Source organism: Pelodiscus sinensis, chromosome 32 (genome assembly GCF_052426305.1).
Source record: "Pelodiscus sinensis isolate ZL-2025 chromosome 32, ASM5242630v1, whole genome shotgun sequence".
NCBI classification, from domain to species: domain Eukaryota; kingdom Metazoa; phylum Chordata; order Testudines; family Trionychidae; genus Pelodiscus; species Pelodiscus sinensis.
In genome coordinates, this window is record NC_143083.1 from 4,059,670 (window position 1) to 4,084,400 (window position 24,731).

At 47.6% G+C, this 24,731-nt stretch overlaps 1 protein-coding gene across 2 annotated transcripts in view; it reads right to left on the bottom strand.

The window, feature by feature from the left end:
* AP3D1 (adaptor related protein complex 3 subunit delta 1) overlaps window positions 1–24,731 on the bottom strand; it is an 88,159-nt gene that overhangs the window by 11,639 nt on the left and 51,789 nt on the right. For both annotated transcript variants that reach the window (XM_075903208.2, XM_075903209.2), the window contains 14 exons: window positions 21,155–21,204; window positions 17,499–17,548; window positions 16,975–17,023; window positions 15,240–15,385; window positions 12,746–12,894; window positions 12,424–12,654; window positions 8,965–9,196; window positions 7,406–7,551; window positions 7,039–7,180; window positions 5,742–5,813; window positions 4,147–4,222; window positions 3,125–3,330; window positions 2,557–2,630; window positions 209–407 (listed from right to left, as the gene is read on the bottom strand). In XM_075903208.2, the coding sequence (XP_075759323.1) occupies window positions 209–407; window positions 2,557–2,630; window positions 3,125–3,330; window positions 4,147–4,222; window positions 5,742–5,813; window positions 7,039–7,180; window positions 7,406–7,551; window positions 8,965–9,196; window positions 12,424–12,654; window positions 12,746–12,894; window positions 15,240–15,385; window positions 16,975–17,023; window positions 17,499–17,548; window positions 21,155–21,204 (1,822 nt within the window). The remainder of the gene's footprint in view (window positions 1–208; window positions 408–2,556; window positions 2,631–3,124; window positions 3,331–4,146; window positions 4,223–5,741; window positions 5,814–7,038; window positions 7,181–7,405; window positions 7,552–8,964; window positions 9,197–12,423; window positions 12,655–12,745; window positions 12,895–15,239; window positions 15,386–16,974; window positions 17,024–17,498; window positions 17,549–21,154; window positions 21,205–24,731) is intronic.

Genomic DNA, 24,731 nt, shown 5'->3' on the forward strand with positions numbered 1-24,731 from the left:
TCTCTCGCCAGCGGCACTCTGCAGGCTGACGAGGCTAAGTAGCTGTTTAATTTCATTTTTCTACTTGTAACTGGCAGCAGGGCACTTTCATTACTGCAGAAATCCCAGGAAATGAAAAGCTAAAAATAATCCGCATGTGCATCCTAGTACCAGCTACTGCCGTCAGCAGCAGCACGTCTGAAACACAGGACATTTTGTCAAGAAATACCTTGTTCCCTTCTTCAGCCACCTTTCTGTCTTTTTCTTTCTTCTTTTCTCTCTCACGCTCTTTTTCTTTGTGTTTCTTTTCCTTCTTTTTAGGTTTCTTGCTCCTTTTTTCTACTAACGGAGCTTCAGTGTCTGGTGATTTCAGGTTCTCAGCATTTCTGTGTGTCTGCACGGGCAGCTTCTCGCTATCTGCTAAGGGTCTTAAGAGTGACGATTAGTTACCTTCTCATGAACAGAGCACCTACTAGATTCCCAGGCAAGTTTCTCTTGCCCCCCACTTGCCCACCCCACCTCAAAAAAAAAATCTCACAGAATTCGCCTAGGATCACATACAAAATCTCCACTAACACACGTCAGAATCCCAATGAAGCCACATTGCCTGCCTGCAGGCATTAGAAGTTTGATGAAAGCATCTGGCAAGCCACTGTGAGCAAAGCACAACAGCGATGCGCTTGCAGATTAATCACTTCCTGAAGAATTAACCCCACACACAGAGCATGACGTTGCAAACCTATGAAATTATCCTAGAAGAACAAGTAAAAATGTAAAATAGGAGGAAAGATTTGAAGCAGGAAATGTTACAAGCCAAGCAGGGAATTGTATCTTATGGGCTGACAGCTTGGCTTAAATAAATCCCGGGGCCAAGGACTCAATGTGTCTAGTATTTGAAACAATGGGCAGGGTTCCTAGAACTATACACGGAGTTTTCTTAGGATTGCTTAGAAAGTTGTGCTGTAAATCACAAGCCCAGCATTAAATCAAAATAAATTTGGCTGGAACGCCCATATCACAACAGGACTGTTGCAAATCGCTTGGCTTTATATTCTATGCCCAGAGACAAAGAGAACATCAGCTTCCTGTTCTTGTCACACTAAGGTGCTGTATAGTTGAGAGAAAATCATATTACCATATTACTGGGCATGCTCATTACAAGCCAAGCAGCAACTCGGGAGGGGGGTGAGCATATAACACCCTCCATACAGCCATATCACCTCTGCATGGACTGCTACTGTCAGATCTGTGTTTGGGTTCAATGTTGATTCGCATGTTTGTTGAGCAACCAACATAAGGTCAGGAAGATTGGGATGAAGGACTGGACTTGATCTAACTACTTCTAACACAAACACTGTAAAACCCAGCAGGATCATGTCTGACCAAGCAGTCAGCAGCCCTCGATTTTAAAACAATTTCATGTCTGGTGACAGAAGGCTTGGCTCAGAGAAAGCCAGTAAGGAACAGGGAGTCGCAGGCATCATTTGAGGGGTCCATGCTTCGAATATGATCATGATCCTGAAGAGATTCACACTGATCAGTGAAATCAACCAACCTTTTAAAGGCCATCTGCTTAGTGAGATACTCTTACCTGGCAGGCTCCCCTGAAACCAGACTGTGTGTGTGTGAGTGGCACAGAGTGATGCAAGCACAGGGAGAGAGAGAGAGAGGACAGAGATGAGACAATGTGACAGAAGAGCACGACTGTGTATATGGGTAGAGCATAGACAGGAATGGTGTGAAGGCCCAATGACACCTCCACGAACACTCCATTTCGGAACAGTCAGCTTCGTGTTTTCCACACTGGTCTATTCAGCCTTTGCTGGTAGGAATTGCTTTCATCCTACCTATTGCTCTCCGAGAAACTCAAAGACAACTGCTTCCAGAAGCAGACCAATTCTTTAAGAACTTTGTTCCCCCCCCCCCCCCCCCAATTTTTAATGTACCAACAGGAAATGTAGAACAGCCTCCTAAATCCCACAGGATAAAAGGGTCCTAACCCAACCATTACAATGACTAGAATATGATTTTCTAGAACAGCAGGGAAACCTGCATAGGCAACATATTTTACAATTGGCCTTTGATTGTAGCTATTCAATGCCCATCGGGGGCTTCAGATTTCCAGTGGGGTACATAAGGATCCCAGCATTCTCCGGCTCCCAACTCAATGGGTTGGGAAAGACCGGCTGGCAGGAGCTGGCAGCCCCATCAACTGACCCGGTCTCCACGAAAGCATCCCAAAGAGCTACGGGGAAGACACCCAAAGGGAAAGCAACCACTTGGCATAGAAGTGTGACTGTCCCCATTTCCTGTCCCCCCCAGTACAGCCGTGCTCTGAACAACTACTGATGGCAGGGCCGATTCAGCACATCCCTTGCAGCCAGTCTCTGAAATCCTGTGCGCGTGCACCGTGGCTTTCCGAGGTGCGCAGATTAGGCCAAGCGCTCGGGGACGGGTGAAGACTGATGGGTTTTGCCTCTAGTGCAAGCAGAACCAAGGCCTCACAGTAGGAGCTCTGCTGCACTGACTGCCATGGCTAGCAGGCAAGTAAGCCACATCTCACAGGTCTGTACTTACTTATCCAGGTCGACATCCAGGGCCTTGTACGGATCGTTGGGATCTTTGTCATCCTCATCACTGGGCAACGCGTTCTAGATGGATGGAGAAATAGAGAAACCGCTGCAGCCATGAGCAGTTCCCAAACTATACCAGTCCCCCCTCAAACCCCACCTGCCCAGAGCGATCTAGTGAAACTGGCCTCCTTCCACTCAGCCAGGAGCAGTCACATCAGCTGTAAACTCCATCCAGCCTTCAGGCATTTCGAGTAGAGCGATTATTCGTGAACCCCAGGATTTCCGTTACTGGGTTTTGATTGGAACACACCCCAGAGGCACTAGCGAGTACAATTAACTATGTTGGCAGAGAGCCTGCAACCGGGATGCAAGTTCAACGTGGAGAGAAGCTGTAAGTCTCTGTGGGCGGCATGATTTCTACTGCAGGCGCATCCTGTGGGTTTAGTCATTTTTTCTATTCGGTCAATTGCAGCCTTTAGCCTCATGTGCCAAGAGGCCTCCTAACTCTCTCACGGGGGGAACCAGCCTATGCTATTCTTCAACCATCCCACCAAGGCAAGTGGGCAACTGACCTCCGGCATCTCCTCGGTGATGATGTCCACGTGCTGGGCCGGGGCGATGTCCTCCTCGCTCTCCGTGTGCAGGGAGGTATGGCGGCGATGCTTGCCTTTCTTCTCTTTCTCCTTCTTCTGCTGTTTCTTCTTCTTGTCTTTCTCAAGCTTCTGTTTGTGCCGCCGCTCCTCCTCCAGCTTCACATACTGGTCGGACATGGGCATTCCTGCCCACGCAGATGGCTCGGGTAAGAGTTGCTTACAGGCTGACCGTCGCAGGAGTTAACACATTTTGCCCCAGTTTCTCATCCCGAATCCCAAAGATCAAAGCCCCACATTATCCTCACACCCCCCAGCTCTTCACAGTCCCTTCAATAAAAGCCTCCTCCCAACCAACTTCACAGCCCATGGCAAGCCAATGGACAAAATTCTGCTCATTTTCATGCATAACTCCTGCTGACTCTCTTGAGCGTTAGATCACCAAAGGAAGAATCCAGCCTGGAGACTCCTCTACAGCTGACTGTCCGACTGCATTTTTCATACCCTTGGGAAACGGAGAACATTAAAGGCCGTAACCCTGGTATGAAAGAGCTCACTCACACTTTCTCTAGGCTGTTCTCTACCGTGTACTGTACTTCAGCCATCGTTTTTCTGTCTTTCAGAAGCAGCCTACTGCTCAAATTCACTTGATCCCCAACCCCTCTGCTCTGATCACAGCTTTTGGTCACTGCAGAGCTTTGACATTCTGAAGATGGAGCTTTCCTGACAACATACTCCTGTTACGCAGTCAGCCTGTGCATTACACCTCACCATAGGTTTGTCTGAACTCCAGCACTGAAAAGAAGGCTTGCCTTCCACTGTGCAGGAGAATGGAAACTATGGTTCTAAGTTTAACAGCTGTAGCTTCCAGCACACTCACAATGAGAGGCAATATGGGAACCTGACATGTGAGGCTAGAAGTAAGAGGAAGTCGTTACTCTTCTGTTGTAGAAATTTGAAATTCTTTACCTCCACTTTGAAACTGGCTTGGTCTATGTGCTTACCTGGAACTTTTAAGGGAACAGAAAGGTCAATCTGGACCACAGGTATATGCTCCACACCTGGCGTATCTTGGTATCGCTGGGAAATGGAAGATTCAGTGCATTAGAATTTACTCTACAATAGGAGAGCATACTGAGTTATTGTCCCTTGCTTAAAGGCATGGCTTAGCTCCATCACCCTGCACTGATCTTCAACCAAGAAATCAATTCTGATGTATTACAGTCTGAGTATCTGCTTCAGAAATACTTGAAAATGTCTCTCTAATATAGAAACAGTCATCAAAAATAACAGTTTAACCTGTGAACATTCCAAAGGGCAGATGAAATGAAACCGGAAAAATTATGTGGCTCATTGGTGCTAATCAAGTAACAATAGGTGCATATGAAATGTGATTGTGTTAACATTCCTTGTTACAGCCAAGAAAAGCACTGAACTGAGACACGGTGACCTGAGGAGGTTTCTATTTCTTACCACCTCAGAGGTAATGCTGAGATCAGGACATGGGAAATGGGGCAATGAAAAGTCCCAGCCCAGGCAGAAGTGTGGAAAACAAAGAGGAGACTAAAAGAAGTGAGAGGCAGCAAATCAACATAATTAATGTTCCATTGATGCGTTTGGTTCACAGAACAGACGCACTGCACATCCAATCTAGCCGGTCTGTTGAATTCACTGCTGGGTCACTGCTACTGACCACACCAGCTGCACTCTGCTACTTCCCTCTTCCTCTGCTATTCACTGAGTTTCTGGCCATCTGCATACCCATCATGCTGCCAAGTGTATTTACTGCATCGTTCCATTGCTTGTAACGGAACATCCAACTGCCCGCACCGGAATTTTTGGGGACAAAGAAGGAGTTTGGATAAATTAATTACCCTGATCTACAAAGGAAAACACGTATCCAAATTACCAAGTCAGTGCATTCACCTGACTTGTTTTGTGTTCTTTGGAGCTACTATTTATTGCTGAGCTGGATTCTAGGCTTTACTGAAGGAGGAGTTAGTCCCAGCTGCCCCTAGACTAGAGGCTAGTGATGTATTAAAGCAAACACCTGGAGATGCCCTCAGGAATCACAGCTACCCACAGGAGAGTACAGTGATTCAGAAGAGAAGAGGACATGGCACTGAGGCACCATGCCCACACAGCAGAGGGAGTAAAGGATGGAGTGGGCCGGGGCAGCATGCTCACAGCAGGGGGAGGAAGGGAACCAAACAACAGTAAAGCATGAGAAAAAAGGGGATGGGGGAGGACACAACCAAATAAACACATGTGCAAGCAAGGAAAAAGAGAAGGGACCAGACAACTGACACGGGAAAATCTGGAGACCAAAAGGAGATGGTAATTTAAAAATTATGCATTAAAGATCAGACATTAATACGGCCCATATGACACTCTGCCATAAAGCAATTGCTGCAGTTGCCACCACGACGTTAAGTGGTTAGGAGATCACAAATGGGAGAGAGGAAGTGGTCAGGGTGCTCCCAGAGAGGAAAGGGATCCACAAGACAGTCTATTAAGATGCGACTATGAAAAAATCAGATGGCCCTTGTACTGTTATACACACAGACAGCCAGAGAATTGTTTAACAAGCTAGACTTACCTTCTGTGGGGAAGGAGAGCTTTTAATATAAAATGGATTGTTTGCTTGTTCCTGTTTCCGGGCTTCTCGGCGCTAAAAAAAGTATTTGCAGTTACACATTTGAAGATTTCTCTCGGCTTTATTTCCAGACATTACAATGCGTGCTCTTGCTGAACACGGGTAGCACTGCAAGAGGCCCAGGGTATCAGCTCTCTGGTTCTCAAGTTTTGTAGTTGCAATAGATACTAAGCTAATAGGGAACATGCCTTAAGAATATCCCTGCTCTCTACTCTTTGGCTTTTATGCTAGGAAAGTTGTACGCTTCCTGAAGGTAACAAGGGCTTGACCTCAGTTCTATTGCTCCTATCCCTGTTTTGCAGTTGCAGTGGGGAGAGGGAATTATTCCAACCTAACAAGTCATTCTGGATCAAAATGGAAGAAGGCCAGAAGCAGCGAGTTACAGACACGACAGTTCTCAGCTGCATTGCCAACAGGAATTGTGAGGTTTCAGAGAAGGCATCTTTGCTACAACTCCTGTGATACAAATAGCCCACACTACAGGGATGGGTGGTTAACAAAAGCATGCGTCTACTCTTACAGTCTGTGAGCAACACCGGTAACAAAGCCCAACACAGAGCTGCCAATATTGATGAGGTCCATCTCTAACACTTTGCCCAGAACTACAAGCCTCCAAGTCAAGTGCATACTGGGGTGGGTGGGTGGGTGGGTGTGCGCGCGCGCGCACCTCCAGTCAATGAAACCCACTTAATCGGGTGACTATTGGGTAGAATGACCAGGCATTTCCATCAACAATTTTTGTTTTTAATTCTGTTCATCTTCGCGGCAGAGGTCAGCACAATATAGATTTGCAGAGCTTACTGGTCAGATTTTTCAGAAGAGCTCAGTGCGCCCAGCTGGGGCCAACTTTGGAAAAGATCTCAGCTCCCATTTAGATATGAAAGTAAGCAGCCAGACTTTCCAAAGAGCTCTGCACATTGGTTGTTGAGTCCTTTGGAAAATCTGTTCCAAAAACCCCCCTTTGCTCTCAGCTCAAAGGAGAAAAGCAGCATGGATCAAGACGATTACTGTAAGTATGGATTTGCATACATGCTCCGGAGCAGTCTGAAATGATTAAGCAGCTGAATGCAAGGACTTCTATCCTTACTCCCTTTAGAAGATGTCCCCCAGTGAGGAGAAAGGCATAGCCGCCACTGCTGTATGCAGCCCGGCACCATTTCCAACTTCTCTACTGATGTTGGCTATACCACTCGCTCAGGCTTTTTTTAAATAGATAAGCTGTATTTTTATGTTCACTTACCCTGGCTAACTCTTCCTCATCAATTTCTGGCTGTCTCGGTCTAGAATGCCTTTGCTCTTCATCATGGAAAATTGTTTTGGGTTTTTCATCTTCAGACTCACTATCTGACGGAGGCTCATTGATCCAAGCGTCAAGGTCCAAACTGGCAACAATTGCAACAATTATAGACTGAGACGAAGGTCAATATAGTTACTTACAGCAGCTAGCTCTGTTCCTGGGCACAGCCATGTGAACTGTTTCTACCCAGAATTAGCTTTATTACTAAAATTATTTAACAGCGTGTTAAGCATTTTCGAGGCGCGCAGGAAGGCCCACCCCCATTTTTTCAGAGCTTACAATCAAAACACTGTAGAGGGGAACATCTTACCCTTCCGGAACTGGGACTTTTTTCTGGGCTTTAGGAGCTACCGGGTTCAGTTCTCCCGCAAACAGGGCTATCACTTCCTCGGCTACGGGCACCTCTTTTATTTGTAGCTTCTGAATGTATTTAATCAGCTGTAAGATGCAAGAAGCCTGCAAAAACAAATACAAAAAGTTTAAGAACTGGGGTCAATGCACAGGAGTCACCGAATTAGCAAACAGTAAAGAGTCGCGGTGAGATACAGCAGCGTGTAATTGTACTGACATCCCTGAAGCTAGAGACTGACAACTCTTGCTAGGCAGGGAACCAAATACTGAGCCTCAAATGAATTGTTTTGCCTATTTTTCCTCATGATTTCATGGCTTAGTTGGCAAAACTGGCTGCACTGGTTATAAAAGTCAGAGCATTTTTTTTTAAATCAGGTTTCATTATGCACGTAATTTTCACTTACTATTTTGAATCTATATTCTATGCCCTCTCCTCTGTCCATATACTGGAAGTAACGACCTCTCTCCCCCTTCACTTTGCACACCAATGCCAATTTTTAATTCAGTGGGGGCTATATAATGGTCCTCACTTGGGATCTGGTTGGGGACTGTGGCTTAGCTATCATGGCTGCAATCCCAGACTGCCAAGAGGGTCGTAGGGAGGGGACTGTCACGTCCCCCCTTGTTTTATATGAAGCATGGATCTCTTTGTAATTATAAATGTGCTAATCACTGCTGATGCTCTGGATCTTAATGACTTGGATCTCAAACCAACAATCTGTTAATCATCATGTTTGTCCTGTAAGTCCAAACTGTGGCTGGTCCCAGAAAGACATGTGACCATGCCACCTAGTACTGGAATCCATCAGGAACCTGGGATTTTTCCATGGGGGTTATGGGTGCTGATTTCCTGCTTAACTGCCTGCCTCCTATGAAGAATTGCAATCCAAAGGTGTTCAGCCAGGGTGATAAGCATGGCAGGGTATAAAGAAACAAAGACTGATGCTTTTCATTATGGAAACATGAACATAGTGTTTATAGATCTAGATCTTGGCAGGACTGGTTTGGGAATGAAACTGTGTGTTATTTATGTCTTTTATTGGACCAGCTTTGGTTGTGAGGTACAAGCTTTCGAACTACACAGAACTTTTCCCATGGTTTCCAGAGTTTGTATCTTGCATCAACCGAAGTCTGTCCACTGAATGTATGACTTGCCCTATCTTGTGCCTCCCATATCCTGGGACCACTGCACACTGCTTATATAGACTGAGTTTGGTCTAATGGATGAAGCATGGGATCGAGAGTGAGATGGACTCAGCCAGCGTCTTGCTGTGTGAGCGAACGTGGGCACATCATTCAATCTCCCTGGGTTTCCGTTTCCACGTCTATAAATATAAGGACTGTTTACCGACCTGCATCCCTGAGGTGTGCAAGGCACACAATGCGAGCAGAGATCTTGCATAAGCATTTATACATGCGTGATCCATGCAAGATTATAGTCATTTGCGCTCACCAATTCAACCAATAGTAGATGGTTAAAGAGCACTTTGACAAAACCAGACCATTTAGCTTTCTTACCCTCTCTTGAACTTCCAGATCTGCACTCTGCACAAACTGAGGCAAACGATCGATCATCAGCTGGGTAATTTCCTGGGCTGCTTCCTTCTCCCCAGCTTGCTCCTTCTGTTGTAGGATGGATGCATAAAGCTTTACCATGTTCTGGACATAAACTGCCTGGATGTGGCCTGGTAGAGTGGTAACTTTAGGCCTCAGCATTGCTTCTAATGTCTGGTTGGATTCCTCAAGGTGTCTGAAAGACAGTGAATGGATGCAGAGGAAGGCAGAAAGAGGTGCAGTCAATTTCAGAAGCTCCACATTTCGCCAAGTTTCATATACAGCTTCAAAAACTATCTAGACCTGAAAAGATTTTCAGCAGAACTCTGTTAGCCAAACTCTATTCCCAGTCTGGCTGCAAAGCATTTGTGTTTCAAACTCTCATGACTAAAGCTAGGAATTAGCCATGGGCATCTCCAGTAAGTCATGGACAGGTCACAGCCAGTGAACAAACATCCATCGCAGCCAGAGATCTGTCCATGACCTTGAATACAAACACCCTTTACTAACTCTTAGCAGGAGGACCCAGGGTTGCTGCTGCGCAGCAGGGCATACCTGGCCAGCCCCTGGGGCCAGTCACACTGGCACTGAACAAGTCACGGAAGCCATGATGCACATGCAGCCTTACTCAGGACGAATTTCACAACCAGAAGGGCTGGAATTTGGGGGTAGAATCCTGGCCCCCTTTTACAGTCAATGGGAAATTGGCTGGACTTCTCAAAGGCCCAGATGTCACTATTTTAAACAAAATGTTAGATCCGAGGAAAGCATAAGGCTGCACAAGAAATCTAGTCCTGTCAATCTGGTAGGTAACACAAGGGCTTAACTTATGCTTTGTCTTTAATGTTTTGACTGGCTGGTATTGGCTTTTAGTCCACTATTGTTGACATGTGTATTATGACCCACATTTTCGGAGACAAGACAAGAGAGAAAAATAGGACAATAATATAAACCCATGTGTCCATAAATGTTTGAGATCAGCAATTGTTTAACAGTCCCATGTTACTGTAACAGTCTTGTTAGCAAGAATACTTTTGGTTCACCTCTGCAGAAGCAGCATTTTAGTTTCCCATCTCAGTGATCTCTAGTTAAAGTGCACTCAATTTACTATTTTTTTAAATAAACGTTTGCTCTGGAGACTCAGTGTCGGATTCAACACGTTGCAGGGATGAGCTTTTATTGCCAGGAACTGGGGATTGGGGAGGGAGGCCCTGGCCTGCGCGGAGTCCAGCAGGGCTCCCACAAACTACCCGCTGTGTCGAGACAGAGGAGGGTTGGCCTTGTCCAGCATGAGCCCCAAGCAGAGCAATGCAGCCTTTGCCAGTTGCGGGACCTAGCAACTCGCACTTGATAAGCCAGCTGTGCAGGGACGGGAACGCTTGGCCTCGACGCTTGGAAGGAAGGCAGCCACGCCTGCCATGCACTTTGTGAACATGCTTGGGGCTGCAGAAAGGCCCAACGGAAGCACCGCTGACTGGGAATAGGAATGGCCGGCTATGGGCAGGAAAGATTGATATATGGAACACGCATCTTTCAGGTCGAGGGCCGCGGACTTTTATAAGAACCTTGTCTTTTTATAAAGGCATCAAGACCTGAGGTCCAGTATGGGGCGAAGACCCCTTCGGCTTTCGGGATTAGGAAATATCTGGAATAAAACCCCTTCCCCTGAACCACCTCCTCTACCATCCCTAGCGCAAGGAGTGAGTGCACCGCTTGGTTGAGAAGATCCCTGCAGAGGGACAGGGAAAGGGGATGGAAGGGAACAGAATGGGATAGAATATCCCACTTCCACCAGGTCAAGGACTCAGCGGCCCGATGTGATCTGTGACCAGGCACGGTGGAAGCTGGATAGACAACTGAAAAAGCGACATCCACAGATAGGACTGCGAGGCTGTCCCTGGGTGCACCTTCAAAATCCTGATGGGGAGCCGTGACCCTTGTGGGAAGGTCCAGCATCCCTGTCGGAGTTAGACCTCGAGCAACTCCCACCGTTCCTACCCCCAGTGTTTCTACTCCTGCCCCTGGAGAAGTCCTGTTTAGTGCCTAGTTGATAAGGTCGAGGTGGTGGGTGGGGGCCGAAGGGCCTCTTTTGCGAGACTGGTATATGTATGCCCAGCAACTTAAAGATAGCTCTTGAATCTTTCAGGTTATGGAACTTGGAGTTTGGTCAGAAAGGAGGCCCGACCACCCAAAGGGCAGGCCCTGAATGGTGTTTTGTACTTCGGGTGGGATACCCAATATCTGAAGCCACGAATTCCTGCACATGACTACAGCCATCGCTATAGCACATGACACGGAATTGGCCGAGTCTAATGCTGCCTGCAGGGCCACGCACAAGACAATCTTTCCTTCGTCTGTCATCGGCCCAAATTCTTGTCTGGCGTCAGACGGGAGGAGTTCCTTGAATTTTCCCAAGGCTGCCCAAGAATTACAGGCATCTCTACCGAGCAATGCCTGCTGATTCGCAATGCGGAGCTGGAGGCCTCCAGTAGCGTATACCTTGTGGCCTAGTAAGTGTAACCTCTTGGGCTCCTTGGCTTTGGGAGTATGTCCCAGTTGCCCGGCTCTCCCTATGGTCAGGGGCTTGCACCACTAGAGTACCTGGTGGAGGATGCGTAAAAAGGTTCTCATGGTCTCTGAGGGATGAAATACTGGCGTTCAACCCCTCTTGCTGCTGGGGGAATAGATGTCGGGGTTTGCCACAGCACCTTAGCAACTCTAGATGGTCCATTGGCTTCCAAAACGTCTACTGTCTTGTCAGACTCTCCTACAGCCTCCTTAGCCTGCAACTCCCCCCTCCCCTGACCTTTTGCGCTGCTTCAGGAGATCTTGATGGGCCCTTTCATCCAAGTCAAGTAAAGATGTGCCTGCCATGGTCTCACGTCGGGAGGCCGATAATTCCCTAAGGGGAGCCTGTTCCTCAGTGTCCCGTACGCACTCCTGACTAGGCAGCTGGACATGAGAGGAAAGGAAAAGGCCCGGTGGTTCCCTTTATGCCTTGACTCTGACCTAGGAGCCCTGGGCGTGGCCTGGCAGATGGGGCACCACGTGCAGTTGAGCAGACTGATGCAACTCTAGGCATAGGTGAGCCCTGGGCAGGATGACAGGCCCAAGGGGTCCAAAGGGCCATTGCAAGGGACGGCTGCCACTGAAATGGCCAGGAGGCTGGTGGAGGCAGAGGGGCAGTGCTCCAGACTAGCCCAACAGCCTTTCACATGGAGTAGCCACCCTGGGGAGGAGTAGCTGCATTCGTCTGGGAAAAGCAGTGGCCAGTCTGAAATACTCCTGACTGTGCGCCAAGAGGCATGTCCTGAGCTTCTCCCCCCAGAGACTCCTCCTCTTTCAAGCGACAGGCGTCTCCGTCGGCAAACGTTCCACTTGCACCTTGCACACGGGATTCCAAACCCTCCCTTCTGCACTTACTCGGAGAACTCCCCGCATATCCAGGCAGCAGCATAGAGCACCTCACAGATGCCGTTCCTCTGGGCGTTGCTGGCTATCAGATGGGCATTGTCCAGGAGCATAGCCATCTGGGAAACGGCAAACTTACGGATGGCTTTAACCCGGATAGCTACATCCAGCATCTGAGCCGCTATAAGGTGACCGTGCCGAGTACCTTCCAACCGGGTCAGTTCCACCAGGATGCTTATGTACCTAAGGAGGCAAAGGGGATACAATCTTAAGAGCAGGCAAGCAGATGATGCCATCACTACTTGTGTCAAAGCCCAGATGCAAAAGCACTTACCATTCGAAGTTGGTGATGTACTGGTAGTTGGACTGGCTACATATGTCTATGATTTTGGTGAGTAACTCATCTCGGTACGTTGTCCCTTCCGCTTTGTCCACATGAATCATCAGTTTCTTCACTATCTCCATCAGATTCTTTTTGGACACCTGTTTTAAGAATGAAATGAGACACGAACCACAGACACATGCACGTCTTTCACATTTCATAAAAGCCGAGGAAAAGCGTTGGAGCGATTTTATGCATCTGTGGGTGAGACAAACATGAAAGATGCAGAGATACCAACATCATCTCCGGTGCTGGACTACTGTTCAATTTAGCTGCAGACAGGGACTGAATTTGTTTGTTGGAGTATGTCTGGATACCATTTGTGCTGGAACACCTGATCTAGCAGAGATTTATTGGCACAGGCTCAGAACTGAACTTGGTAGGGCCCTGACCACTAGATCAGAGTCATTTTCAAACCATAACTGCAAGGATACTACAGTGAAGCATTATGGATGTGATGCATCACATTTTAAAGCTAAAGCAAACAACAAACTTTCAGAGCCTTTTTCATTTTCAGTGTTTCCCCAATGACTGCTCCTTCGGATTCCCACCCCTTGAACGTACATACGATACGACTTCTTCAGCAGACCTGCCCTATGCGTGTATGCAGAGTCACAATGGAAAATGGAAATCTGGTTATTACTTTCACTCTTATTAGCAACGCAGACCCAATACAGGGGCTCAGAATTAGCATTACAATATGGCAATGACGCAGAAGCCTCAAAGATGATGCAGGATTTTCAGCTCAGCCGTGCCAACCATTACATTTGTAAACTGATCAAATCTAAGAGATTTATTAAATCACCCCGCTACCCAGAAAACAATGCTAACTTTGTACGTCACTTATCAGAGCACAACTGCACTTGAACTTGCTCTGGGAACTTAATATCTTAACCAGTAGCACCCCAGCAGGGAATTCAGTGCAAGTTTGTGACCATCACTCATGCGACTATCACAGCACACCTCAAGCCTGACTAGTGTCTAGACGGAGGCCCTCAAGGAAGCGGAGGTGTTGCAGAAGTGCTATAGATGACTCAGTCTATGGCACTCTTCTTCCTGAGTCAGCGTGTTGGCAGAACGCCAGGCAGCATTGCTGGAAGGGCTGTCTTTTGAATAGGTAAAAAGACATCTTGACCTCCAGACCCCTAGGCCACAATAACTTGGTTAGACACTCTGCCCACGACCAGAAAAACACTTCAAATGAGACAACATCCTTTATCTGCACTCCAATGCTGGGATACTGACAATGAAGTCTGCCACGATCCACCCCTGCCAGTGTGTTTTCAGAGCTTTTTAGGTGCAAGGCATTTTATACACCAAGGTCATTACAGCAGTAACTTCGAAAAATCTACAAAATTATCTCATTAAACTATTTCTTTAGTCCATGCAGCAGGATTAAAAATTCCTTATAAAGGAGCAAAAAAACCACACACAACATGCGCGCACACACACACACTGGCCATGAGATTCTGTGTTACGCCTCAAGGCCAAAGAGGGGAATGGCATATTACAGTGGCTTAAAGCCAAATCTGTGTCCTGATCAGGGTTGCCACGTCTCCCTGACTGGCGGGAGTCTCCCAGAACCAGGGACCAAATCCCAGAGGCTACTGACACCAATCTGGGAGCTAGCAGACCACTAACTGTCCGGCTGGTGGCTCAGGAGGGCACGCTCCCCACCGGTCTGGCTTCCCATGGCTCCTGAAAACACTGGGAATGGCCAAGCTCCTACGCGCAGGGGCAGCCAAGGGGTCTCTGTACTGCCCCCCCCCTCCATGCCAATGCGAGCTCTGGGGCGGTGCCTGCAGGCAGGGGAGGTGTTCAGACCTGCCTGGCACCCTGCATCTAGGAACTGGATAAGCCGATCATTTCCAAGGGCTGCCCAAGGCAAGCACCATCCAGCTGGAGCCTGCCCAGAGCTCGCACCCCTCACCCCGCCTGCACACCAACCCCCTGTCAGTCATTCTGGAGCCCCTCCCACACTCTAAATGCCTTGGCTCCACCCCTAGCCCTGTGAGGGGAGTGGGGAGAACAAGCATGGGGGGGGGGGGGAGTGTCGTGAGCAGGGGCTCAGAGAAGGGGCAGCGCCTTAGGGGAGGGACAGGAGTGTTTGGGTTTGTGCAAGAGACAACTGGCATGCCTGGTCCTGATTTCAAGCAGCTCCTCAGCTACAGCATGACACAGGCAGTCCTGGAGCTTTGTCCGAGCTACGGCATCTGGAATTTCCAGAGCTCCATGAGCTACAGCGCCCAGCATCGCCCAGCCAAGCCATGATCTGCAACAAGTCTTCAGACAGCAGCCAAAGAGCTGTCTTCCGTGGTGCCTGTGATCAGGGGAATCTTTCCCTGGCATGCCAGCCCTTCCACCCAGCATAAAGGGGCTAAGAAAGGGCAAGGCCATCGCTGCAAGCATCTTTTGTAAGTGGGTGGGGAGATGCCCGGAAACATACCATGCCATACAGGAGATCTAATGCTCTGAGTCGGATGGATTCATCCTTGTCGTCCAGACACTGGAGAATGAGATCCTTGTGGGACTGAACTGACTTGGGATGAGTTTTCAGGATTTTGGACATTGCTAACAAACCCAGGTACTTCACTGTGGGGGGAAAGAGAAAATTATTCCAAACTCAGACGTACTGCATTGTTTCTTGCAAGCACAGGGGACTTTCAGATGGGCCAGCTTTCCCACCTAGCCTCCAATCCTGCATTTACTGCTGGAAATCAACTGGCAGAAAGAGCAACATTTACCAGTTAGAGAACGAAAAGAGCAACCTAACCTCAAGCCCTCCCACGTCAGTCAGGTCACAGACAATCAGGGACTGCAAGGAGAGGCAGTAACCGTGGTTCTCGGAGACGTGTGCACGACCTCCACGTAGGCCAGGTTACATTATTCTGGCCAGCAGTGTTGGTTAGAGCATTTACACCTACACACCCTCAAGTAACTGTTCCCCCAGGACTGGAGCTGGAGAGATGCCTGCTGTAATAGCAGTGGTGGCTGGTACCATGAAGGAATTAACAGCTGTGCAGAGTAAGAGACTCGAGGTGCATGGTCATAGGAAGACCACGCCAGACTGAAAATTGCTATGGAGCATCTGGGCTGCCAGGTCAGCTGCACTGCTAGCACCAACATGGGGACTGGATGAAGTGCAGAGCGTGACCTGAGACGTTACTGCATGTGCTCAGTGACTGGGTTCTGCCCGAGTGTGAGGGAACTCCGACAGCGCACACAGAACCACTGCATGGACAAGGGGCCGTTCTCGGAAGGCGAGGAGACATTTATAGCTCTCTCAACAGATGCTTGCAACAAGTTCTTCACTAAAAAGGTGTGACGGTGCGTTGGGGGTCCCCCGTCTCCTGCACCCCGAAATGGTACGAACAGACTCCACCAGCCAGTAGAATAGAGGTGGTTTATTGCTTCTCCAGGATACAGCACAGATGTCATCAGGTTACAGGGCAGGCCTAGGATGCCTCAGCCCTCCTTGATATGGGGCAGGGGTCTCGGCTTCTAAACCCCCCAGCCTTTGCTGAGGCTGCTTCCTCCATGCTCCCAGACAGAAACTAACTCACTCTCCTCCAGCCCTGCCCCACAGCCAGGGCAGCATTCACCTTCCTTTGTTCCTCTCCATGGGGGTTAGCTGGTCAGACGGGTTGAGAGGGCCTCTTTGCATAATGACCCATCCCTGTCCTTCTGGGCTGTGATACCTGCGGCAGCCAGTGGGGTTACCACAGACCCACAGAAACCAGCAAGTTCCCCCCCACTACGTCACAAAAGGGTTTAAATGATTTTGTCTAGAAGTAACTTATGCCAAGGCATTTCCCAGCACTAACAGCCTGGTAATCTTGGATTTTACCATTACTCTATGGAATAACTAGCTTTTCTTGGGTGTGCTTGCTCACTGGAAGATTTATGAAGAGAAAACCCAGGAAATGGAAAAATCTTTGTTTTAGATTTAGCATCCCGTAAGTGGCACTACTATTCATCTACTTAAACAGCTAGTTGTACAGATTAGTTGATTTTCACTATTCATAATTATTAAATTCCTTAGGCCACATGCACCAATCCACACAATACTGGGCACTCTACAATACTGAACTATCTGTTTTCTAGAACTGCTTTTAATACTGCTGCAAGTGAACCCCATCCAACTGGCTAATGAAGCCTGTGGGAAGAAAAGCAACACTTACAGTTCTGATCAGAGTCTTCTATTAGTATTCTTAACTTCTGAACGCAGAGCTAGAAAAAAGTGCAAGTCAGGATTAACACGAGCTTCGAGAAGACTACTGAAACGATTTTCGTGCTCGACATTATTCACTGCAGTAGGGTGGGTGTGAGACACGACAAAGCAGTGTTACAGGATCTGTGACCACTGTTAAGACAATATTGTCACGTTAACATCACCAGATGAAAGGAACATGGGCCACCACTGACTAAGTGACACTGATCAGAAGGACTAGCAAAGCTCCAAAATTGACTTGGTCTTGGGCATCTGGCCTTCACTGCCCCAAACTGCCTTTAGGGAGAGCACGTAACACAGATATCGAGGAAAGGAAGTTTAGGAACCCAAAACACGAACTGGATAAAAGCCAGACAATGAGCAAAACTGTCTAATCAGCAGGCTCCCGTTTCAAACATCTGGAGTATTGCTCCCCCCCAGGTTTCTGAAGAGGTGTAACATGGCAGAATAAAACCACGAAGAGAAGTGCTGTACCTGGATGCTGGCACTGTGATTGGGCATCCCAGAGGATAGAGATATCAGAACTGAAACACACAAGCACTCAAGTTACATTTGTTCAGCACAATGACGTACAAACAAAATAAAACTGAATACACAACATCTGACTTGGCTCTTGTATGAAGGTGTGGCTTGGTGGTCTTGCCCTACTGCTTTCTGGCTGCCATGCACATAAGCACATGATTTGGTGCAACGTCAACACAGCTGTGAAGTCTGTTCAAGCAAGGCCCGAGAATAGACTCGTGCGATATTGAAGAACAAAGGGAGGCATGAGGGGAGCTGCCAAAGAGCGCTATTTTCAGGGCTTTGCCCTTGCCAAGGGGTTGCCTGAGTCTCTTTTACAGTTTCCATCTAGCTACCCAGATGCTACATAAAAGGTCACCAAGTGTCTGCACCCCTGGATTTCTGACTCTGCTTCCCCTGGAAAAATGGGACAGCAGTGACTGCTACTCAAAGTAACCACATTAAACCCAATTAAGTTAGCAAAAGCCATAGGGGATAAGGCAGCTTTCCTGTTGATTACAGTGGGCATCTGAGCTCTGGCAGGGTATGACTCCATGGCAAACACCCCGGGGAGAAAGCTCCTTTTTACTTAGCCAGTCTGTCACTTGTGAGTATTCAGACATATCTGCAGACTCGAATCACATGAGAGTTTTTAATCTTTATCCCCTGCAGAACCCCCCACGTTACTGGGTGAGGGTGTTGCTTTCTTTTGTGGCTCCTGCATCAGCAGAACTGTTGGTTGGAGGATCTGTAAGGCACGTATGGGAAGGTGCTGGATAGTAGGGATGTTGAAATGTGGGTAATCGTGTCAACATGTAACCACTAAAAAACTCAGCAGTTACAGTTACACACACCTGCGGAAGGCTCCCCGGGAGCCAGTGTGTGCAGGGAAGCCAGCTTTTAAGTCTGTTTCCACGATAACTGGCTCCCGCTTGCCTCCCTGGGCTGCTGCCTTTGATACAGAAGCAGCAGCATAGGGTGGCAGCCAGCTCCCCAGGAGCAGGGTGGGAGCCTGCATGTAACCATGAACGCTAACCAGTAAGCCCAGGCTTATCGGTTAACCGTTTACACAGTTATATGCTCACATCCTTACTCGATACAGGTACAGAACTTAATATTTGTATTTGCTGGGGTTTGTGCATTTGAATTGTGCTTTATTTAAAAGACTTTGAATATTTTATTATTGCTGAACTTTGTTTGCTTTTTATAGAATCATAGAATACTAGGACTGGAACGGACCTTGAGAGGTCATCAAGTCCAGTCCCCTGCCCTCATGGCAGTACTGTCTAGACCAGTGGTCCCCAACCTTTTTAGGTTGTCAGGTGCCAGGGGGCGTGGCCGTTTGCCCGCCGGGCGCCAGGGGGCGGGTACCGGGGGCGGCCACCCCATCCACGCGCCCGGGGGCGGGGCCCCACCTAGCCGCGCGCCTGGGGGCCGGGCCCCCCCATAGCTGCGCGCCCGGGGGCGGGGCCCCCTCCAAGGGCCGCGCGCCCAGGCCCGGCGCTCCCCCCCCCCCCCCCCCGCCGAGTGCCGCGCGCCCGGAGCCGGCGCTCCCCCCTCCCGCCGAGTGCCCGGCGCTCTCCCCGCCAAGCGCGCTCCCCCCGCAAGCGCCCGTGCGCCATGTGCCCGGGGCCAGGCCAGCCCCAAGCACCTGGCGGGCGCATTGAAATGCCCCCGCGGGCGCCATGGCGCCCGCAGGCACCGTGTTGGGGACCACGGGTCTAGACCATCCCTGATAGACATTTATCTAACCTACTCTTACATATCTCCAGAGATGGAGATTCCACAACCTCCCTACACAATTTATTCCAGTGTTTAACCACCCTGACAGGTAGGATGTTTTTCCTAATGTCCAACCTAAACCTCCCTTGCTGCAGTTTAAGCCCATTCCTCAGAGGCCAGGAAGAACAATTTTTCTCCCTCTTCCTAATGACACCCTTTTAGATTCCTGAAAACCACTATCATGTCCCCTCTCAATCTTCTCTTTTCCAAACTAAACAAGCCCAATTCTTTCAGTCTTCCTTCATGAGTCATGTTCTCCAGACCTTTCATAATTCTTATTGCTCTTCTCTGGACCTTCTCCAATTTCTCCACATCTTTCTTGAAATGTTATGCCCAGAACTGGACACAATATTTCAACTGAGGCCTGATCAGCGCAGAGTGGAGCGGAAGAATGACTTCTCCTGTCTTGCTCACAACACACCTGCTAATGCAGCCTAGAAGCATGTTGGCTTTTTTTGCAACACCGTCACACTGTTGACTCATATTTAGCTTGTGGTCCACTATGACCCCTAGATCCCTTTCTGCCGTACTCCTTCCTAGACAGTTGCTTCCCATTCTGTACGTGTGAAGCTGATTGTTCCTTCCTAAGTGGAGCACTTTGCATTTGTCCTTATTCAACTTCATCCTGTTTACCTGAGACCGTTTCTCCAATTTATCCATATCACTTTGAATTGTGACCCTATCCTCCAAAGCAGTTGCAAGCACTCCCAGCTTGGTGGTATCTGCAAACTTAATAAGTGTACTCTCTATGCCATTATCTAAATCGCTGATGAAGATATTGAACAGAACCGGTCCCAAAACAGATCCTTGCAGAACTCCACTTTGTTATACCTTTCCAGCAGGATTGTGAACAGTTAACTACCTTCTGAGAACGGTTATCCAGCCAGTTATGCACCCACCTTATAGTAGCCCCATCTAAGTTGTATTTGCCTAGTTTATTGATAAGATCATGCGAGACCGTATCAAATGCCTTACTAAAGTGTAGGTATACCACGTTCACCGCTTCTCCCTTATCCACAAGACTCGTTGTCCTATCAAGGAAAGCTATCAGATTGGTTTGACATGATTTGTTCTTAACAAATCCATGCTGGCTGTTGCCCTATCACCTTACCATCTGCCAAGTGTTTGCAGACTATTTCCTGCTCCATTATCTTTCCTGGCACAGAAGTTAAAGTGACTGGTCTATAGTTCCATGGGTTGTTCTTATTTCCCTTTTTATAGATGGGCACTATATTAGCCCTTTTCCAGTCTTCTGGAATCTCTCCTGACTTCCATGATTTTTCAACGATGATAGCTAAAGACTCAGATACCTCCTGTATCAGCTCCTTGAATATTCTAGGATGCATTTCATCAGGCCCTGGTCACCTGCAGACATCTCACTTTTCTAAGTGATTTTTAACTTTTTTTTTTAAATTTTATTTTCTAAACCTACCCCTTTCCCATTAGCATTCACTACGTTAGGCATTCCTTCATCAGACTTCTCGGTGAAGACCAAAACAAAGAAATCATGAAGCACTGCTGCTATTTCCAAGTTTCCTGTTACAGCTTCTCCCTCCTCACTGAGCAATGGGCTTACCCAGTCCATCATCTTCTTGCTTCTAATATATTTATAGATGTCTTGCCTTTAGCAAGTGTGGTATTGTTTCTCTCATATATACTCACAGCTGAGAATTTCAGTTTCAATTTTATATTATATATCTGACTTAAAGTTCACTATGTGATTTAATTTGGTTACATTAAGCAAATTAAAACTGTAGGTAAAAAGGGATTTTATAGTGGACGTTATTTAACTGCTCTGTGTAAATCTAACTTGTTCTTTTTGAGATTAAGAGTTTCAAAGTTCTCACCTGCTATCACTGTGTTCACACATTCGTACAGAAGAGACATGGCCGAGGTGCTACAAGGAAGAAAGAAATCAAGTATTTCAGATAAAGAACAAAAATAACAGTATGAAGGAGTTCTCAGCAACAACCTGGATCTAGTTAACACCTTTTATTACACAGAACATTACCAACCTTTTCCTCCCTCCTCTATATATTTTTCAACTAGATGAAACAATTCTCATTCTTCAGAGCATTCAATATCCAGGGATCATTGAATGCAATTGCATTTCTGGGGCGTGGGCTGGGAAACAGCTAATGTCTCAATCCACATAACCCACACCTGAGATAGCCAAAAGGTTTTACTTGACACCATTTCTCCTCTGGGAAACAAGGAAGCAACAGCACCATCATTTGAGTTGAGAGGCAAGTTAAAAGCTCAAGATCACAGCATCAAGGGCAGACCACAGACCCAAACTCAGGTTAGAATGGGGATGTAAAATCCTGTTTAACTGATTAACCAATCAAACGGGGCACAGGCCAGGCTGGCGTGCCCTCCCCCTGCCATGGCAGACAGGGGCTGCTCCAGCCTGGTCCTGTCTGTGGCAGGCCCAGGTGTGTTGCAGACAGGCTGCTCTGGGTTGTCTGGAGCAACCGTGTTGCTTACCGGTTAATCAGCTAACCGGTTAACCTTTCAGATGCCTAGCTAGGGACTGAACAAAGTTAGGGAAAGATCAAATTAAGACCACTAATCAATGGGAAACACAGGCCAGATAGAAAGCCTGGAAATTTCTCTCCTCCGGGAACACTGAATGCTGCTCAAGCAACTGATCCTTTCAGAACTTTACCAGACCGGGCCCATTACTCACCTCGACTAGAGAAAAATCAGTTTCTAAGAGGCATTTTCCTGAAATGTCTCTACTTGGGTTCCCACCTAAAACTTCTGCTGGCTCTCACTAACATGTGTATAGTATGCTCTCTCCAGCAGAGGGACTCAAAGGCACTTTACACAGCTGGTGACCTTGTGTACACATGGCCAAAACTCAGGCCCATCCATAAAGTGACGTGCGGAGTCAGTGCTATGACAGTGGTAGGAACAGAACCCAAGGCATGGTCCAGGGAGGTCATCAACTACCAGTAATGCCTGATGTAGCAGGTGCAAACAATGCTACACAGATGACAGGCGCTACAAATCCAGTACACCCAGGTCCAGGGTAAGAATTCCAACACAAGAGCTAGGGGTCACCAATGAAATGAATAGGCAGCAGGTTTTAAACAAACAAAAGGCGGTATGTCTTCATGCAACGCACAATCTGTGGAACTCCTTGCCAGAGGATGCTGTGAAGTCCAATGCCAGGCCTACACTATGCAAGAAAGTCAACTTAAGATATGCAACTCCAGTTATAAGAATGGTGTAGCTGGAGTGGACATTTCTTAGATTGAATTTCTGTGTCGTCCCTACTGTGGGAGGTAGACAGGAGAAACTTTCCTTACTCCTTGTGACCCTGTGGAATACGGGGATCAATGGGGGCACCATCTGACTAGAGCCGCTAAATCGAACCCCAGAAAAATCAATCTCTGGGTAAGTGGAGACCTGGCCCAAGACTATAACAGCTAGGTACATTCATGGAGGCTAGGTCCATCAAGGACTATTAGCCAGGATGGGAAGGGATGGTGTCCTGAGACTGTTTGTCAGAAGCTGGGAATGGGTGACGGGATGGATGATTTGATTGATGACTGCCTGCTCTATTCATTCCCTCTAGGAAACCTGGTATTGGCCATTGTTGCAAGACAGGACTCTGGGCTAGATGGAGCTTTGGTCTGACCCCATCTGGCCATTATGTACATCTGATCGTCTATGCTGTTGTTAGGAGGTGGGCCATTTCTTGGCTATGCATTAGATGATTCTGAACCAGGAACATGACAACTAATGTGATGACAACCAACTATACTTCAGGTTAAAGTCCTCACAAATATAATTAAATGAATAACTATTTCAGGAACAAGAGGAGGAGGAGGAAAGGGGGGGGGGGGGAAGATATACATACTGTCCATCTTGCTGCTTTTCGTGAAGTAGTACTAAATTTGTATTTTTGCCAGTGCAGCAATGACCTGAACGCTCTTTGGGTATTTGGATGCAAACCCGCTGGCTGTTCGAGAGAGAGATGCGTTACAGCAGACACTTGTCGTTGCTTAGCCTTCACTTAGTAACAAACGAGCTTCTCTTCTAGCAGCACGAACAGTGGAAACGGAGGTCGTACTAACCACCCGCAAGGCAATGTTTGCGGGTAAAGTAGCTACCGAGAGAAATATTTGAATTTCAACATTTTGGGTCTGACTGGTCTTGAAACTTAACTTGCGTTAACTGACAATTCACTCCATTTCACTTTGTGTGAATGCCCACGTCTGTTTACACAAGGGCACAATCGAAACTTCTCTCAGAAAACGAAAGCTAATTTTGTAGAATGCCTGAGGGAGCTGAGGGGCAGTAATGTGACCGGACTTCCCTCCTGCACCCTCCTGAGGGGGGAGAATCTTTCTGGGACTCTGCGTCCGTTATAGACCTAACAGGTGCAGGGTGCACCTTCCAGCCCCATTAGGGTACAATCTAGATCTGTGAACAATGTTCCAAAGCATCTGACCAGTCCCTGGGACCAGCTACACTGTGACCTTTCAGTGACATTGTTCATAATCCATAACCCTTTAGCAGTTAACGGTCTTGTTAAATTCAAAATTAAGCTTCCCCAAGGAATAATCTCAACAAATGTTACATGGATGGACAAAAAGTGGTTTGTTCAGGCACCGCCCCCTCCACTATTATACAACAGATCATCCATATGTTTGATGAAGAATTGGCTCACTTGCCGCTCACCTCGCCAGTCTCCTCAGCATAAACACGCAATCCCACCACAACTACTGAGAATCTTAACGGAAGAGATCCCCCTTTTTCTCCTAAAACCAGGATTCCGAATCACAGAAATGCAGGACTGGAAGGGACCTGAAGGTCATCTAGTCCAGTCTCTGGAGCCAAAGCCGGACTAAGTATTATTTAGACCATCTATGACAGATTTCTTAAAAAACTCTAGTGATGAAGATGCCACAACATCTCTAGGCAATCTGTTCCAAACCTTAACTTCCCTTTCAGTTACAAAGTATTCCCAACGTCTAATTTAAAATCTCCCATGCTGCATTTGAAGATCATTAGCTCTTGTCCTGCCCTCAAGTGAATATGGACGACAGTTTATTCACCCTCCTCTTTATCCAAACCTTTTATGTACTTGACGACTAATCATGCCCCCTCAGTCTTCTTTTCTCCAGAAAAAAAAAACCTCAGTTTTTTCACTCTTTCCTCGTAGGCCATGATTTTCTAGACCTTTAATCATTTTGTTGCTCTCTCTTGGGCTTTTCCCAATTTTTGTCCAAACTTACACATCTTTTGAGGCTCAGTGCCTGGGGACTGGACTACACGGCCTGTCTTAGGTCTCTTCCGATTGACAGTCACATATTCACAGAGCTTTACAGGGGCTATTTTATACTAGGGCTGCTCCAACGACAATTTAACTTTTGATGTCCAGAGCCAAAATTTCCAGATGCAACAACCCAA